The sequence below is a fragment of the Ostrinia nubilalis genome, chromosome Z, assembly GCF_963855985.1.
Source record: "Ostrinia nubilalis chromosome Z, ilOstNubi1.1, whole genome shotgun sequence".
Classification (NCBI taxonomy): domain Eukaryota; kingdom Metazoa; phylum Arthropoda; class Insecta; order Lepidoptera; family Crambidae; genus Ostrinia; species Ostrinia nubilalis.
The window spans coordinates 1,249,808-1,269,710 of NC_087119.1; the positions used below are offsets into that span (position 1 = coordinate 1,249,808).

Consider the following 19,903-nt stretch of genomic DNA (forward strand, 5'->3'; position numbering starts at 1 on the left):
TAAGCAAATGGGATATTATTTATAAAAATTCTTCATCACTACAAAAACTCTATACTTTAAGCTATCTAAAAAACCAAGTACCAACATTGTGGCGCCAAAAATGAGAGCAATACGAAGCTTCAAACTCTCAGAGAGCCAAAATCAGCCGTGCGGCGTGAAAAGGTTGCTCTCACCGTAAGGTTAGCACTCCAATTTCTTAAGCTTATAGAAAGGCGAAGGAACGGCCATTTGAATAAAACTTATAATGGTGGTTTCATCTGTTCCTTGACAATTGATTTGACTTAGAAAAAAGTTATAAGAAAACGTAGAATTCCTTTAAAATTGCGATTAATTGACTCACGAAATAGCGTACATATTTTTTCTCGGGTGTCCCCTATTTCGTGACACTACCGAATCAAGGATATTATGGATAACATTTTGATGCTTGGTTTTTAAATAATTATTTATGATAATTTAAATGTAAGTTATGAAACAAATAATACAATTATTTATGTTTCTCATGACCTAAATTCGGTATATGTTTCGTTCACTAGAATCTACATGACACGAGTTTGAAGTTCACATAAATGACCAATTTTAAGAGAAATTAGCATAAGTACTACCAACGTAATTTTGGTTTTATCTCAATATGTTTTATTTATATTTGTTTATTTGTATTGCATATGAGATAGATAATAGTTAATTGACACAATTTGACAATAATCCATGAATTTTACTTGGGAAATTTGGAATAATCAGTATCACGAAACAAGAAACCGTATTATTGTTACTTTTTTCCAAGTTCGTGATATATCAATGTATAGTGTTAGGTACTTTTATGACACATGCCATCAAAGACATCGACATATATTTTAGTTTTTAATACTTACCTACTTAAGAAATTAATTAATTACTTACTTTTTATTATGAGTCATTGGCGTATCTGGGGTTATTTTCAGGGGGGGGGGGCTACCCTCACTTGAAGCAGCTCCAGGGGTGGGATTAGGGGGAAGGGAGTGTTAGGCCCCCCCCCCCATTTCTAATGACTTGTATAACTATTTTTATACACTTATCGTCAGAAATAACAAATCAAAATTTTATGGGGGGGGGGGGGGGGGGGGGGGAAGGTGGTAAGTCACCCCACATTTCTAATATTTTCACATATTGTTAGAGTTAACAAATCCAAATTTTATACGTAGGTACGTACCTACCTAGCTAGACTCACATTATTTCTCATAAATATTTCAGGTACGTAATATCGTCAATTTCACACAATTCATTTATTCTAAATATACATTATCGTTTTTAAATTTATTAAACCCTTAATCATTATTAAAATATCCTAACTCGATGCATAAAACCGTATCCCGAAATAGGGGACATGAGTTCACGAACTTAGAAACCGAGCAAAATTTTATCACGAAACAGGATCCAAACAAGAGGTCCGCAGAATAATTAATATTAAAAAAAGTTCAAACTATATAACTATAATTTATGTATTAAGTTACTGTCAAAAGACCAAAGTTTAGCATACAAAAGCTTTCATACTGATATCATGTTTGGTTATTTTTAAATAAAATGTTAAAGTCGTAAGAGCCTTAATATACCGAAGTAGGGGGCACTTACCTTAGTTTGTGTTAGAATCTTGCCAAAAGATTATTGTGAAGAATACTGAATAAAAACAGTCAATAAGTTTGTGCGCAGTGCAATGTTTGCAAGGTGTTTTATTAAGACTTAGGTATTTCTTGTCACGAAGAAGGAAAAATAATCTTCTTTTACTTCTTCATTGTTGTGAATTCAATCAAATGAAAACGGGTTCAACAATCCTGTTTCCTTAAGTGTGGTGTTTACGTTATAGGTACATATCTGGGGGCACGGCAGTGCCCCCGCCAAGTCGAGCGCGAAGCAAACACTGCCGTACCATCCTTTACTGGAACCATTTCGCCGCATTTTCAGGCCCCTATTTGAGAACCTCTGGATAAGACCAGAACGCAGAAATTTTCGTCATCTAGTAAGCTATAATCACATACTTTAAATCCAAAATTTCAAGTCTGTAGGTCATTCAGTTCCGAAATTAAGCGAAAGCAAAGTTTCGCATTTACGACACTCACTCACTCACTCACTGATGATCATCAAAATAGAACTAGTACTTCCCATAAACTCAGAGAGCTGAAATTTGGTACAGAGTTAGGGTTTAATGGCCACATAAAGGGAAAACTATAAAAACTAGGAAAATCGAAGATCTGGAGTAACCACATTCATAATCAATACTACTCCGGCACCGTGGTGTTCGCCTGTATCGCTCACCGCTAGATGGCGCTAGCACTAGCAAGCGGTGTCCAGATTTTTTTCCTTTCTAGAGAAAGTCGTCGATTAAGTTGAATGTTGTGTAATTTGCATTTCGTTGATTTCGTTTATTATATTGTAAGGTTCGCTTAGGTTATGTTATTAAAACAATTCTGATTCGTTGTCCATTTAAAAAGGTCGTTGAGTTTATTTGTGTTAAAATATCGTAAAAAAATGTCGATAAAACGACGACGTTAAATAATTTTGCCACGTTCTACAAAAAGAAGTGAAATCCGACCAAAAACATTCTGTAAAAAACTAGCCAAGTCTCGATGGAGCTGCTTGTTTATCTCTAAAAAGTAATGAAATCTAGGCAAAGTCGTGCCAAGTCTATGGTTCCTTACTGCGATTTCTTTATTATTATAGTTAATGTTGTGTGACTTGGCCGATGAACAATCTTTATTAAGATAATCATCCCAACTAACTAACTAGAGACCTTTGGCTTAATTTTTTTAATTGTGTATAATACTGTATCTCATGTTGATAGCCCAATAAAATAAATAAATAAATAAATAAATAAACTATCCCAACTAATATTATAAATGCGAAAGTAACTCTGTCTGTCTGTCTGTCTGTCTGTCTGTCTGTCTGTCTGTCTGTCTGTCTGTTACGCTTTCCCGCTTAAACCTCGCAACCGATTTTGATGAAATTTGGCATAGAGATAGTTTGAGTCCCGGGAAAGAACATAGGATAGTTTTTATCCCGGTTTTTGAAACAGGGACGCGCGCGATAAAGTTTTTCTGTGACAGACAAAATTCCACGCGGGCGAAGCCGCGGGCGGAAAGCTAGTACATTATAAATAGTACAAGTTTTACAAAACAATAAAACTTGTATTATTGAGCAGAGACGATGCACAGCATCTGGTGAGAGATGCGTCTACTTCCGGTGTAGTTTTTTACCATTTTATACCATAAATGACGTCATTTCCGCAATTATTTAATAGGAATTGATTTGACTTACTTCCGTTTGCCGCCATTTTAGTCACCTGGGGGCGAGCTTGCTCGGAGTTCTTCATAGAGAGCTCACCAGGAGGCCTTCTTGGGATGCTGTGCATCGTCTCTGCTCAATAATACAAGTTTTATTGTTTTGTAAAACTTGTACTATTATTCGGCATGTGACGATGCACAGCATCTGGTGAGAGACTTGTTTATTAGCTCCTGGTGACTACTTACCAATGGCGCTATGTGATGAAAGTTTTCGAGTTTCTGTAACAGAACTAGATTAGAACATGATTAATTTCAGGGTATTAACATGTTTTGTTCTAAGTGCACAGTGAGAGCAGCACTAATATCACAAAGTAGGAGGGTTTGTACTTTTGTATGTTTGAAATGAATAAATTGGAAAGCTACTGAACTGAATTCAGAAATTCTTTCCTCATTAAAATGCAGATTGAGTGTGTATTGATATAATTTGCCCGTATGGCAGTAAGATTCATGCGAGTCATCAACATAAGTTTATAATACAGGCGTACGATGTGATTGAAGAGTATCCAACATGCATGCTTTAGATCTGTTGATTGAAAGTTATTAATTAAATAATATGTTATTTGGTGTATCGGTCGTAGATCAGTTAATAAAAGTGTCTGCCTTATAATATTGCTATTATTGTTCTGCCTACACCAATATCTCATCAAATAATTTAATCTATGGCTAAATATCAACCCAAATTAAAGATGCCACAACGAAGTCAACAATGCCAGGAGAGGTTTTAAATCCAACAACCTTTATACTGTTTTTATCCATGTAGATTCCTAGTATTGCTTGGTGTTGAAAAATAAATAAATAATGTGTTATTATATTCCGCTGTTCGCCTCTGCTCGCCTGATTCCAGTAACTTACGCAACCGTAGCTAGGGCATACCTATGTTGTTTTTTGGGATTTGCTGTTGTTTTATTTTTCCCAGTTGTTTGTATGATGCCGTAACGGTGCCGAACTTACTCGTAGGTCAAGGTTTATTAACTTAATCTTGAAATTATTCAGGTGAGACTATGTTTTGTCATGTCAGCAGCTGATGTAGATGGTAGGAGAAAAATATACATAAGCTAGTCTACGAGAAGCCTCGTAAAGGTCACATTTTAGATACCTACTGTTGGGTTTAAGGCCTTTATCGGGAAGTGAAATTGGTTCAGCTCTTATGCTTAGTAAGAAAATTAAAGTTATCTTTAATATAGTTTTAGATTAGTAATACCAGCCCCCCTAGACAAGTAGCAGTTTTTGATCGAATCGAAAATTGGATACGTTATAACTTCATATAGAAAAAAGAAGGCTAATCGACCATCCTTCGACTGGTTTGCGATTTTAAAGTGAATTTTGTCTAGACCCACAGGGCATAAAGGTAGTAGAAGAGTAGATAAACGATTTAGTCTAGCAAATAAATCTTGCTGTCGAGCTTCAAGAGGTAAGTATATAGCTACGACTGTTTTCCTTAGGCCATTAGTTTAACCACCAAGGCCAGGTTATTTTATAAGTTTTTAAAGTGGGTTTTTGCCAGGTATGTTTTAGGAACGATACCTTATTACCCCCAACTCAACATACTAAAAAATTACGTGTTACCTGATCCTGACGTGGAGGTCACCATGTGGTAAGAATATGGTGGAGATTCTGTATTTTGAGGGTCGGCTTCGAGCCCTGCTAAGAAAAGCCAGAAAGGTCACTTCGAGGTGCTAAGCAGGTACCTTTTGCTGTGGTGAGAAACGGGACAGCAAAGATTTAGCCTAGTTTACCACCATAGCCACCCTGGTTGAAGTCGTTGCAAAGGCTGCTGGTGAATCTCTGTGGGGTCTCTGGATATCCAGTTTCCCGAACTTTTGGAATATTTACCTTTAGATTTGAACCCAGGAGATGCCACTAAGTAGGTTGTTTTCCCCGTAAATCGACCTAGATCGTCAGATAAATTTGATTGAATCGACCTGGGAGATAATATTTTGCGCTGTCAGAGCTATTTTTACCCGACTGAACCGAAAGGAGGTGATGTTTTTCAAGTTGAAAAGTTAGAGAGACAGTTCCAATAGAGGCTCTGAATGTGCCCCTTCCTCCCTTAGTTTCGAGTATAGGCTATGCTTTGATTGTCCGATAGCAAAATTAGTGAACGCACATGAAATGAATGAAAGAATGAGAAATCCCCCATCGCTGATTATGATTTCTGATATTTTGTAGACATCCAGATGGTTGTTAAGAGATGCTGAGCTGGAGTCTTGTGTATTGGATCGGTTGTGTGGGGTCGAGTTGTGATGAGCCCTCACTGGAGATCAAGCTTACCATTATAGGCACTTGTTGAGTCGTATAGATTTCGTATTTACCGACAAAATCCTTAGAGATGACGACTTGTTGAACCTGAGTTCACGTAATTGACAAGGTTTAAAGTGTTCCAGAAGATAAAATGTTACACACTAACCTTCCGTTCCAGTAGTTGCTGTCTCGCCTGGTTTGTCAAAGGTGACGAGGTTTAGTAAGTAGTTTGTATTAATGTTTTTCGGTATGCAGTAGAGAACGAGAGATTGATAATTTTAGGGTACCTTGACAAGACATGCGGAGAGGCCGGCGGTGTCTCTGTGATCGGTATCTGCATCCAGATTTAGAATTTAGCATTCAACTACTTCAGATCGGATCAATACTTACATAATTGTATCTAATGATTAGGACGTTTAATAGAATAGGTTGTTTGGTCTGTCCTTCTTGCGAAGGAATATTGTGAGGAGCAGGCTCATGCTGAGCGGTGCCTTATCTGGTAATTTCAGCACCTGTTTTAACAGGATTTCGGTTTATTTGGTCAGCGTTAGACAGTCAAGAGTGTTAAAACGCTGAATAAAGCACGGCGTTGAAGGGACAAGCACCGGCTTGGAGGTGAATGGCAGACGCATCCCTGGAACCATTGTCAGGTAACAGGTTGACCTCCGCAGTCTGATGACGCCTGCCACTGCCTAAGATACGCTCAAAGGCAGCCTCCGTAGAATTTGCTGAGTGGAAAGTCACTTGACTTTGCTATTCTTATTTTGTCAGCGCTAGACAGTCAAGAGTGTTGAGACGCTGAATAAAGCACGGCGTTGCAGGTGCAGGGGCAGGCACCGGCTTGGAGGTGAATAGCAGACGCATCCCTGGAACCATTGTCAGGTAACAGGTTGACCTCCGCAGTCTGATGACGCCTACCACTGCCTAAGATACGCTCAAAGGCAGCCTCCGTAGAATTTGCTGAGTGGAAAGTCACTTGACTTTGCTATTCTTATTTGGTCAGCGCTAGACAGTCAAGAGTGTTAAGACGCTGAATAAAGCACGGCGTTGCAGAGGCAAGCATCGGCTTGGAGGTGAATGAAGGGACTGATTTGGAATCCTTGGCTTTTTGTTCTAAATCAAAGGGAGTTATTTTGAGGCTTATGTATTTGCTTTAAAGATAATAAGATGTGTAGGTAAAGGTTACTTACTTATTAGTATTTGACGATTTGTAAGAACTAATTTAATCAGTCTTAGCAAATAAAGATATTATTATGTTTTGATTTTGCTTGAAGTGACCGGCTAGAGAACCAAGGTCGGATTATTTTTTAGATATCACCAGTACGAGCACAGGGTGATTTTGCCGAACAAAAATGCAGCACTGGGAGGGTGCTCCTCGCACAATGCTTATTAGGAATTTTAGCCAGGATACGCTCGTGACATGTTCAAATTCAAATTCAAAAACGTTTATTGCATGTCACATTACAATTTATATGTTGTTGCAAAATAGACGTTGATGTGGTAAAGCATTTGTAGGTGCTTTATTTTATGAGCACAATGAGCCTTTTTAAATGGGTATTTATTAAGAAACTCGTACCAGAAAGAGTTATCGTTCGATTGTGGTGATGCTAACAACGTATTTTGATTGGTAATGTTTGCGATTGGGGCTGACGGGGCCGCCGTTAAAATTGTATAAGATGGTTGTGGGTACGTTATTCAATCTATTTATACAATAAAGAGATTCGCGAGAATGCTCATTTGATCGAAAAGAGTGTTAAAGCTATCAGAATCCCACGTACCTCGTTTCATCCGTTTTGAATCTCGCCGGGGTCCGAGTTTCTCCGGTATCCGACGCTCTGGGTTCACCTGCTCGTCGTCCGGAAGACACTCGTCCCCTTTAGCGCCAACCACCATCACGTACATGTCGTTCGCGGTCACACACGCGCGGTCAATTGCACTTTTTAATTTTAAACTTAGTATAAGAACGTTGAGAAATAAATTATTTCAGTAAAAATCTGAGCAGAGTTTCTGCTTACGATGTTGCTAGTTTGGAAGTTAGAGACGCTATGTAGACTCCGAGCAAGCTCGCCCCCAGGTGACTAAAATGGCGGCAAACGGAAGTAAGTCAAATCAATTCCTATTAAATAATTGCGGAAATGACGTCATTTATGGTATAAAATGGTAAAAAACTACACCGGAAGTAGACGCATCTCTCACCAGATGCTGTGCATCGTCACATGCCGAATAATACGCAGCTTTACTGAACCTACAATTGACTGGTTATTGTTGAATCAACGTTTTCCAAGTGGCAATTTTTCATCGTCAATGGGTAGCGGTTCTGGCGACAGACTGGTGCAATGGTGTCATGGAGCACCTGGTTTTGTCACCCTTCAACGGCCAAGTCACACAACATTAACTATAATAATAAAGAAATCGCAGTAAGGAACCATAGACTTGGCACGACTTTGTCTAGATTTCATTACTTTTTAGAGATAAACAAGCAGCTCCATCGAGACTTGGCTATTTTTTTACAGAATGTTTTTGGTGGGATTCTTGTTACGTGATAATAGATAACCAAATAAAATGCTTTCAACTCGCACTTTCAGTGACGTTTTTTTCTGCCGTTTCTTAAAAGTCTATCAAAGTAATTCTAATGGAAGCATTGTTCTATGTCCAAGTATAAAGCTAATTAGCTAAATAAATACCTACACTAACATGTGAGGTGTTGTAATGTATCCTAAGCTCGTCTAAGCCGATCCTAGATAATTACATATCTTACGTATGCAGCCACTAATCAAGGGCGACAGGTACAAAGGTCCAGTAATCGGATCCTGAATTCCTGATAGCCTTCTAATATAATCTCATCCCAATCGACAGATTCGCAGGTAAATTGACAGTTTAGATTAAAAAACAATTCATTTAATGGAGTGGGAAAGAGAAATATGGTACAGTGATGCAGTAGGCCAGTAATCGGATCATCATTTTAATGGCGGATATGCACAATAGGTAGGCATACATGTTGGTACTCTGCATGTACTAACTACCTGTATAAAGTGACAGAGTGTAGGTAGAAGACCTACGTTTAAATAGGAACGAGCTAGGTGTCCACATTATGTCATTATGTGGGTACTTGCAGATAACTACTTGCAGATACTGCTCCGTTTGTGGCTTATTATCTCACTAGTAAAGAGTTGACAGTGTCATGAATACAAACGATAGCACATAAGGCAATTTATTTACATTTTTGTAGCAGTCACTCCACATAATATTACTACTACATAATGTGCTACAATGAATGTTTTGAAGCGACGTCGTCTTCATTATCCACATAAACCTACAGTGAGAAAAACTGTAAAGTACTTACAGCTAAAGAAAACTCGTAATTTCCATCCACAGCTGAACTGCTCGGAGCAAATGCATGGGCAGCTGAATCTGGAGAAGCCCCCGGGCTTCGCCGAGACGGTGTTCCTGGTATTCCAAAACGGACCGGCCCGCCTCCGCCCGCTTGCGCCAGCTATGCGGGTGATCATCAACATGTTCCTGTGCATCACCCAGCTCGGATTCTGTTGCGTCTACATCGTATTTATTGCCACTAATGTGAAAATGGTAAGCAAGTTACAAATATCTTTTTGCATTTTGATCTCGTTTAGTTAATATTACAAATTCTCTTTTAATCTTTTATTTTCAAATTAAATACTGTTTCCATACTGCCAGTGTGACAGTGAACTCAAATTAGTTTGTTTTTCTTCAAATTCAGCACGAAAATCTCGTAATCGTGTAGTACGAGTAAAGTTGAATCACTATGTTTATATTGTTTTTGCTCAGGACAAACCCAATATTTTTAAGTTAAATTAATGATTGTGTATAGAGTAAATTTTATGTCGTTAAGTACAGGTAGGTATTATTTGGGATGTTAGTTGGTTCAAAGAACTTGTCAAATCTGCAAGTGATTAAGTGTGCGATGCTAACTTGTATTTCTTTTTCATGCCTTTTTTTTACCTGTCAAATAATTTTTAAAATATACAATATATTTTAAAAATTATTAAAATTAACAAAACAAAATGAGGTAAGATTTTCTGTAAACACGTGACCAATGCGAAACATTTTTAACTTTGATTCACATCTAGTTTTAAACTTCCAAATCGTGGCTGTACCTGAACTATCATCGCACGATCGATACCACTTATAGTCTAGAAAGTTGAGGAATAAGGGAATTAGGGAAATGACACACCACGCGTCTACTCGATAAGTACTTAGTTATAATACTTTACCTTGTAGGAAAATGCTTGAGTATTTACTATGCTTAACTACGTAAAATATTACAATAAATACTAAGGTACTTCACTTGGTATCAAACCGCAAGTAACATTATCTTTCATTCTCGTCATTTGCTTAAGTAAGTGTTAACTTTAAAAAATGTTAACGGACTCGTTAACTTCCGTTAAATTGTCCTAAGTCCGTTAATCGTTAATCTAGTACCTACTATTTACTAAAAAGATACAGCAGGCACGCTGAGAAAAACGCGTTCTGTCAAGTACGTTCGGGCTTCCAGAACTTCCAGAACCCAAAACAACAGTTTTTGAAACCAAATCACTAACGACACTTGTTAGTATGTGTGGGACAAATCTTGAGCCGATTGAGCTGAAAGGACATTGTCAGAAACCGCCTAAAAAACCGCCCAAAAACATTAACCCATCATAATTATTTTCTATTTTTTTTAATACATTAAGCACCCTTTCATTCTAATGGACACTTAAGCATTGAAAAATTAAATAAATAAGTCTTTTAACGTTTATTCTATAATACTATTACAACTTCCGGACGTTTTGGTGCGTGGCATGGTCTAAAACCTATCAAGTTCCATAATTTTTGCCGATAAAATCTGTACGAGGCATTACCGTACTTTATTGCTGGGAGTCCATGTATAGTGATGTTCCTGCGGCCATCATAGACAATAAAATATCGATTTTGAAAATAAAATAAATCGATTAAACTGCTTTGAAGACTAGATTTGCGTTAAAAGCTAAAAAGATATTGACAGTTTGACACTATTACAAGAAGATATCTAAAGTGTCCAACTGGTCGAAGGTCGTAAATAAAATAAAAATAATTAGGACCATAAACTGATATTCATGGTATCATAACTGTAAAAGTGTCAGAATCCGATGTTGAATCCAATGCCAGTTGAAGTGTGAGAAACATATATATTTTTTTTTTATGTGACAGGAGGCAAATGAGCAGACGGATCACCTGATATCAACCTAGTATAGTTGCCAGTCTCTCATAATCTATGCCAATGAGGGTTTTCGCGATTGAAAAATCCGCCAGATGGCAATACGTAGACGTGAGGTCCAAATGCTGCATGATTGGTTATTTTTGACATGACATTGACAGATATCCACCAATCATGCAGCATTTGGACCTCGCGTCTACGTATTGCCATCTCGCGGATTTTTCAATCGCGAAAACCCTCATTCATAGCACATGTATAATAATAGAGCAAATGAACTTTTATAGATTGTGAAAGAGAAGATAAAGATTTTATTATTTTATTAAAATCTTGCCACGAGGTAGTTTTTCAGTAGAAACCAGGATTGGATAATCGCTACAGGCAAGTATCAGAACATTTTATAAATATTTTTAATCGATTATATCCATGTGAATCGTTTTAATAAATTGTCATTTTACTTTTTCAATTAAAACTTTTTCAATCCCTAGTCTTGTCAAACTGTCATAATGTCAACAAATTATAAATGTCACGTCAGTTGACTCAATTTCAGTCTTCTGTGCGTTTATTGTATTTTTATTTCAATGAAATAGTGCTAAAGGGTTAGTACTAAAACTGAAAGCCATTTTTCAGAAAGAAAACCAATGTGGTGCCCTTATTATTCATGCTGTTTGAAAGTTACAAGTCAGTGATACAGAGTTGCCGACATTATAACTCCGTAGTGATACCATACCAAAGAAGAAGTTTTCCTAAACACTTGTGTTGTTTTATATGTGATCGAATAAAAAGGATTAATTCTACTGCTCAAATGGAATAACTTATCCCAAGAGACCGAATATAAAAAAAACCTTTCCATAGAAATTATCACCATCACGAGGATGTGAATTTTTTTGAGAATTTGATATTGGTCCTGTAAGAAAAGTAGTTGTATTTCAGTAGTAGAATCAACCCTTCTTGTTTCATCAGCAAGAGTAACTATAAAAACGCCCTGTAGGTAGGTATTATTAAGCTGAAGAGATTGTTTAGTGTCAAAGACTGTCACACAGTGTAACTTAAATTGGCATATTATGATAATGAACATAAAAACTTAAATAAATATTTATGTTAATATTTTTTCTATTTATTTATTTTCCCAAAGCTTCACAGTGACAGCTGAAACAGCAATACTGTTAACAAAACAGTAAAACTAAACTTGGAACAAACTGTTACAAATATGAGGGGTTTAATATTTTACAAATTAAAATAAAACCGCATGTTGCTTTACTTTCTCGTATAGGTAATAAATGTAATTAATGGCTAGATTATTAATGTTACTTTGTTACCCTCAATAGTGAGGAAATCTTATAAAATGGTAACCCTGATTTTTATTGTCATTCAAGTGCTCTTTCTTCGCATAGGCTTCTGTGATTTGGCCAAGGGCCACACACATTGCGATAACATTATGCGACATTGATTTGACAGCAGCGGAGTGAAGTCTTGCGACTATGCAAAATGATACCCTGTAATCGTAGCGCATACAGACATAGACGGGGCGGGGCACATAGCTCGTAGAGCTGATGGCCGCTGGGGCAGGAAAGTTCTTGAGTGGCGACCACGAGCCGAAAGACGTAGCGTGGGCAGGCCTCCCACTAGGTGGACCGACGATCTGGTGAAGGTCGCGGGAGGTGCCTGTATGCGAGCGGTGCAGGATCGGTCTTCGTGGAAATCCTTGGGGGAGGCCTTTGTCCAGCAGTGGACGTCTTTTCGGCTGAAACGAACGAACGAACGATACGTATTACCACTATTTACCAGACATTACTATTTATTGCATACTCGCCGGATTACACGTAGGAGCACGCGCGTAACAGCTTCGGCCTTGCATTATTATAAGATCTTGTTCCGCCCTTTTACGAACTTCCTCCGTGAGGATATCCCCGCCGAATTCTATGATGAACCTATCAAAAGTCATATTCTGCAATGTCAACCCACCACAAGGTGGACCGACGACCTGATAAAGGTAGCGGGAAGGCGCTGGATGCAGGCCGCTACCAACCGTGCGATGTGGAAGTCATTGGGGGAGGCCTATGTTCAGTAGTGGACGTCCTGTGGCTGAAATGATGATGATGATGAAGAAATGAATGAAAATGACAAATCTTCGAACGTGTATAATACCGTGCCAAAGTAATCATATAATTTTGGCACCTTAATAACTATTGCCGTTTTTGTTGTAAAGATCATGCAGCGCTACTTGCGGATATTATTGGAAAGAAAACTATGTGGGCTCTAGATCTGAAGCCGCTTTAACGAACACGAAGTGCTCATACAATGCGGCGTATTTTCTTCCAGTCTTTAGTCAGGACTTTAGTCGAATTAAAACCCCGGTTGAACGTGATATAGCCGCACTAGAATACGATGCTTTTTTGCATAATCGCAAGACTACGTTCCGGTGTCGACCGAATGTTATCATGATGTATGTGGCCCAGGGGTTACCGTAGCCGCTAAGGTTTGAAACTTCTTGCTTAAAATATTGTAGTCTTTGGCATAGACTACGATGGTAGTCATGGAGATAGGAGTTTGTTATCTCGTGTCAGATGTAAATGGTGAAAAGAAAACTCATGATTCGTGGTATTTTTATGTAATATGTAGGTATTTTATAAAAGTGGAACCCCGAGTGATCTCCAAAACCCATTCTATTATTATATACGATTCGGCTTCGATATCTATAATACAATAGGAGTTTATTTCATGTGTCAGATGACAAGGGTGGAAACAACCTACGATTCATGTTGTTTATTTACGTGCAATATGTGGGCATATTGTAAAAGTGGAATGCCGAGTTGTATTTCTAAAACTTGTTCTATTATTTTATACTATTTGGCTGCGACTCGGCGTGACGACAATACAAAACATTTTTCGCGAATCGGTGTTCATACATTCACACAATACATTAGACGCCATGTTGTCATAAACGACATATTATAAAATCGCTGTGATTTAATATTCTTAATCATTAATTTTATGGCAAGTGTCCATCAGGAATCGTTGTTCTTACACACAGAATCGTATTATTTCGCTTTCGGGTAGTAATATGTCAAAATTGTTGGTTCTTTAGGCGAACAATGTATGGAGAACGAACATTGTCCTTTGGTATACTTATGTAAGTACAATGACAATGCAATGTTATGGTACCATTGAGCTGGTCTGATGACGGAGTCAGGAGGTGGCCATATAAACTCCTAAATGAAACGGCGGAATCGCATCGAATTTGGGTTCGTTGGATTTGTCTTTTCGAGCACTTTAGCACTAGATGATGTCCAGGGTCCTAGTGATGGAGTCAGGAGGTGGCCATAGGAATTCCTAAACGAAACGGTGGAAACTTGTCGAGTTTGGGTTTGCTGGATTTGTCTTTTCGAGCACTTTAGTGCTAAATTGTATTGTAATTAAACCAAGGCTCTGAGATTGAGATACTACTAAAAAGTGTTAAATAAAATTATAATAACAAACGTTTTTAAAAACAAGCTTTTTATTCTAAAATGCAGTTGTACTAAAACGAAAAAAATAATTGTACAGTCGCAGAATGAAAAGGTTCGTCACCTTAGTGTCGGTTTTCGCTTGCACTAGGTACTGTAAGAGTCAAACCTGCCAACATAACAGTGCAAGAAACAGTGCTGCTAACATTTAAATAAATATGACGTTTGCTAACGAATAAGGTTTTGCTTGTTTATTTTTCTATCCCATCAGTGCAATGCAATGATGACATTGACCAATTGACAATAGTTTTTTTCATTTTATAAGAAATAATAATGGCAGGTTGAACCAACAAGGTTTTAGTTTATCAATCATAATAATCATCTTGACAAGATAAATCGTCAAACAACTTTGATCTGAATAATTTTGAACTTTACTGACGAACAGTTAAAGATTATTTTCTCTAACTCGAGATTATTCTGTAACATAGTTTCAAAAGGTAATATGTGCTCGCGATTCGTTGAAGGAATCAATTTGAAAACTGACGAACCTTTTCATTCCGTGACTGTACTTATGCAAGGTTCAAATAATTTCGAAAGTTTGTAGTGTGTGTATGTAAACATAAAAGAGGAATAATAAATCCATGCGCGATACAAGCTTTCGAAATTATTTGAACCTTGCATACAATTATTTTTTTCTTTTTATTTTCATGTGTTAACGGATTAACTATTAACGTTAACTTGCGTTAAATCTTGCGAAAAGTAACGTTTTAACGTTTAACGAAGTTAATTTTTTTATTAACGGTTTAACGATTAACGAAGTTAACTATTTGATTAACGGTGCCCAGCTATGAGCTTAGTGCTAGTTTTATTGATTTTGTGTTTAAAAGCACAGTTTTCTTACTACGACTTTAAAGCTGCGAAAGAGCACGAGCATATATGAAAGGATAGGAACACCCGTATTCATAAATATTACAATGAGGTCTCACAGTGCGCGTGGACGCACAGGATCCCAAAAACGTTTGACTTTACATAGCGTTGCTGCTTCACTTAAGCAAGCATAGTTTGTGAATACGCGTGTAAGAGTAGGTATTGGAGCGCGAAAATGCTCCTCAAGGGTCCTTTAAAACGCGGCCGCAACAGCGTATTACATTTGTAAATTTCTGTTCATCCAGTGTCTAAGTAGCTCAGATGGAAGAGCAGTTGCCCGGCAAGCGAAGCGTCAAGAGTTCGATTCCCGCCATAGGCGATTTCTTCAAATTGTTTATTAATACCTACTTAATTAACACATAAATCGAAAACATCTTTCAGATTTCGGATTACTATAACATCGTGATCGACCTGTCGATCCACATGATCATCGTGGTGATCCCGGTGCTGCTGGCATGCATGGTGCGCAACCTGAAGTACCTGACGCCGTTCTCCACCATCGCCAACATCATGATGGCTATTGGCGTCAGCGTCGTGGTCTACGAGGCCAGCCAGGATCTGCCCTGCATATCCTCCCGGGACTACATCGCCAGCTGGCAGCAACTGCCGCTGTATTTCGGAACGGCTGTGTATGCTTTTGAAGGCATTGGACTCGTGAGTATTTAACCGTTTTTGTTTTATTTTTGTTTAAGTCCCTTTAGCCCCTCGTACGATGCAAACTCTCGCCCACCGTCTTCCTCACCGCGTCCGACCATCTCGTCGGTGCCCTGCCCCGACCACGTCTGCCTTCCATTTGTCCCAAGATAATTTGTTTCTCCAGACAATGCCTTGGAGACCGCATAATGTGTCCAAAGAAACAGCTTATGACCGCAGTCTGTGGAGGAACACTATCTGTGGTCGCGATCCTCATCAGTGAGGGACCGAGGAAGAAGGAGCCCCTTGTGGTAAGCTAAATATGCCTGTGTTACGAGTGGGCTCACCATTCGAACCCTCGTTCCCCGGATATCGAGTCGGCCACTCCGACCCCTTCATCGTTCGGCTAACGTGGCGTGCTTTGTAAGGCTTTCTTTCTTGTAATTGATAATAGTACCTACCTAATGAAACTAATAAGGTCATCTTTACCTGACTGATGGGTGAAGAAGTTATTGATGTAGCTGCTATGTTTAGAGGAGCAGAAATGTTGTGACGATTCTTCAGTTATTTTTAATTTCTAGCTATTACATAGCAATACTTTTACTATGATAGTTCTACAAAGTAAACAACTGGTACCTAAGATTGTATTCCAATAAATGATACATTGTCTTCAGAAGTGGGTAACAGTATTATTTGATTCTAGCGAAGTTTAATTTAGCCATCAATATTCAAGGAGCGAAATATGATAAAGTATGACCGCACTCCATTTCCGATTAAACAAGGACAGAGGAAAAAACAAAAGGGATACAAGTACTTATGTTCCATTCCCATAAACGGAAACAATTTTGCCCATGAAAAGTTAATTTAAGCTTTTTTTAACATTAAAAAACCCGACTGGAGAATTACAAAAGTGTCTTGATAATGGAAACAGGAAAATTGTTATTTACAATGTCAATTGGCAACTGTCATGCGAGATGGTAAGTACTTATAAAATGAAGCTCTTTGGCGCTGGTATTTTATTCCAGCGCCAAAGAGCACGAGCATATGAAAGGGCAGTTTCGTTCGTTCGTTTCAGCCAAATGACGTCCACTGCTGTACAAATGCCTCCCCCAAGTCGTTGCACCGGCGCTGCCCGCATCCAGGCTATTCCCGCAGCCTTAACCAGATCGTCGGTCCACCTAGTGTCACACGGTGCACCTAGTGTCACACGGTGGTCGACACTCGAGAACTTTTCTGCCCCAACGGCCATCTAGGCCAGCGGCAGAATTGCTAAAATCAAGTGGCAGTGGGGGGCACATAGCTCGTAGAGACAAAAGGGCAGGTTATGGATACCAATTTCAAACGTTTGTGTTTCCAGGTACTGCCCCTCAAGAACGAGATGCGTCATCCGGAGCAGTTCCAGAAGCCGCTGGGCGTGCTGAACGTGGGCATGATCTTCGTGGGAACCATCTTCATCGTGGTCGGCTTCCTCGGCTACCTCAAGTGGGGTGACGACGTCAAGGGCAGCCTGACCCTCAACCTGCAACCTGGACTTATGTGAGTGCATAATATAATGAAACTTTTTTATGTGACAGGAGGCAAACGAGCAGACGGATCACCTGATAGTACTAAGTGATTACCGTCGCCCACCCATTGTCCGTGGTGCATAATCTTTTCTTAAAGGTTTTTTCTTAAACCTTTGTTTGTCACCTGTCATCCGCTTTGCAATGGAGGGAAGTCGAACCTTAATTTCGAACTCCTCCTATGTTCTTCTGATTAATTTCGTTGCGGGTCCAATGACAGTTTAACTTTCCCCCGGGACAAACTTGACCTTCATTGGTTGGGTTTTTGTGGCGGTCAAACTGTAGATCCTGGCTACACAGGAGTTGCAGTGGTGGGAACGAGAGGTGGGAATAGTCCCGTTACCGTCGCCCATAGACCCTGGTGTCTACCAAGCAGGATACTGAAATTGGTAGTTAGAAAATTCAATACGGTGCATTTTATCTGTGAGATTTAGGTACGATGTTCAGGTTTTTTTGGGACCTTGGGTCTTTTAGTGTTTCCTTCTGTATGCTACCTTTCTTTTTGACATGGATCATACTTAATTCAGGCTTAATCTTTTTAATGTGTATTAAAATGGTGGACATTTGGAACTCATCTAAATGGTTGATGATTTCAGCTCGAGCAACATCGTGCAGACCCTGATCGCGCTGGCCATCATGTTCACCTACCCGCTGCAGATGTACGTGCCCGTCGACATCACCTGGCCGGCGCTGCGCAAGCGCTTCGCGGGCGCTTCCCCCGTCGCTACGGAGCTGGGATACAGGGCTGCTTTGGTACTATTGACCTGTGAGTATCAGTGCTTTAGAAATTTACAGTAAGGCCATTATCATGAGGCAAATGGAGGATTTGGTCTCACTCCATCCTAGTCAGACAGGTTGGGGAACTGATGTTTACTTAATTGGTCCTTGGTTGCCATTTGTGATATCCGTTAAGTTCGCTGTATCATAAAAGTTAGGAAGGTCTGATGTTTCCATATTGGTCATTAGCCGCTTTTTATGATATCCACGGGAAGAGGGTTCGCTTTATTATCTTTAAGTTCAGAACACAGTACCTATGATCCGAAAATATATTTTTAAGGTTTACAGTCATGTCTTGGGAGGTTCTGAAACTTTAAGTTTTAACCGCCATCTATTCAACAACCTCCCAACCCGTTACACACAGAGGTTCCGAGCGTGAGGAACTATGAGTGACGTCAGTTGCTAGATTTCACAGGTGCTTATTCGTGTAATGTACATAGTTCCCCGAAAATCCGTTAGTTAACGGCACCACCTACATACGCCTACGTTTAGCTTTGAGCGCCATCTATTCAGTACTTTAGGCACCAACATGTGATGCTTGTTTTCACAGCTGCTTACTTATTCAGGTAATTTATGTAGTTCCTCCAAAATCCATTGAAGTATCATCCAGATACCGTATTCGAACTCAACAGATGGCAGTAAGTACAAATTTGCGAGCCTGCAACTTATTTTCTGCTTACTGTGCCCTGTAGCACAGAATAGTAATAAGTACTCCTGTAACTAAAGGTCTGTTTTTGATACTGGTACTTTAGGAATCTACTTACAGGGCAGGGACGAAAATGGGATCACCTTGTTTTCCGTCTACATTTATCATGAGAGAATGATGCTTCGTAACTCTGTGCTCACGCACTGTCTACTCCGAGTGGTACTTGATCGATATTCCTATGAGATACCTTTTTTTTATCCACAACGAGGAAGCTCTTGGCCTGTATCTCACCTGATGGTAAGTGACGATCAGGCCGAAGGTGGAAGCGAGCTTCACCCGGAATCCTCAACCACGGAGGAACTGGCTATCTTACTTACTGCCGGAACACAACAATGCTGTTAACATTGTTGTTATGGCGACAGACTTAGGTAAGATGGTGGTAGCTAGCCAGGCGGACTTGGAACAAGCCCTACTACCAACTAACCGAATAGAAAAATCTGCCCCCCACTGGGAATCGAACCCGGGACCTCTGCGTCTGAAGCAGGTGGTCTTACTACTAGACCAGAGAAGCGGTTAACTACTATGAATTATATTTCCAGTCATCCTCGCCGAATCAATCCCGCATCTCGGCCTGTTCATCTCTCTGGTGGGCGCCGTGAGCAGCACCGCCTTGGCGCTGATCTTCCCGCCGCTGATCGAGCTGGTCGTCGCATCCCAGAAGGAAAACGGACTGACCACCTTCATGGTCCTCAAAGACGGTATTATTATCGTGCTCGGGGTGTTCATCTTCATCACCGGCACATACGAAAGCGTCGCCTCCATCGTCGCAGCGTTCCAGGAGTAAACCACCACGGAATTTAAATGGTTTCGCTCATTTCCAACTTTCCATGTTGTATTACGTTGATGACATGATGATTTAGTGACCTTTTTTAACAGGTTGTTTTGTTTAATTAATTTATGTTCTCAACTATAATTATTCTATGTATAATTTGTACAAAAGGTTACGTTATGTTACAAACGAATTTACCTTTTAAATTATGTGCTATTTATTTATGAAATTAATTTGACGTGAGATTAGCTTTACACATACATGTTTTTTCTTGTATTTGTAGGTATTATGGATTATATTGACCACATAAAATATATTATTG

The 19,903-nt window shown here is 39.2% G+C and overlaps 1 protein-coding gene and 1 long non-coding RNA gene across 2 annotated transcripts in view; both read left to right on the forward strand.

Annotated features, from left to right (window-relative positions):
* The window catches only part of LOC135086823 (proton-coupled amino acid transporter-like protein CG1139), a 77,643-nt gene extending 57,948 nt beyond the window's left edge, over positions 1-19,695 (forward strand). Inside the window, exons 5-9 of the mRNA XM_063981626.1 lie at positions 8,928-9,137; positions 15,516-15,788; positions 17,125-17,303; positions 17,926-18,095; positions 19,352-19,695. Of these exons, the coding sequence (XP_063837696.1) occupies positions 8,928-9,137; positions 15,516-15,788; positions 17,125-17,303; positions 17,926-18,095; positions 19,352-19,596 (1,077 nt within the window). The 3' untranslated portion in view covers positions 19,597-19,695. The remainder of the gene's footprint in view (positions 1-8,927; positions 9,138-15,515; positions 15,789-17,124; positions 17,304-17,925; positions 18,096-19,351) is intronic.
* Positions 10,163-11,868, forward strand: LOC135086834 (uncharacterized). The gene is made up of 2 exons (XR_010260612.1): positions 10,163-11,317; positions 11,392-11,868. It is a non-coding gene; the product is annotated as an uncharacterized LOC135086834 (long non-coding RNA).
* Positions 19,696-19,903: the final 208 nt, after the last annotated feature.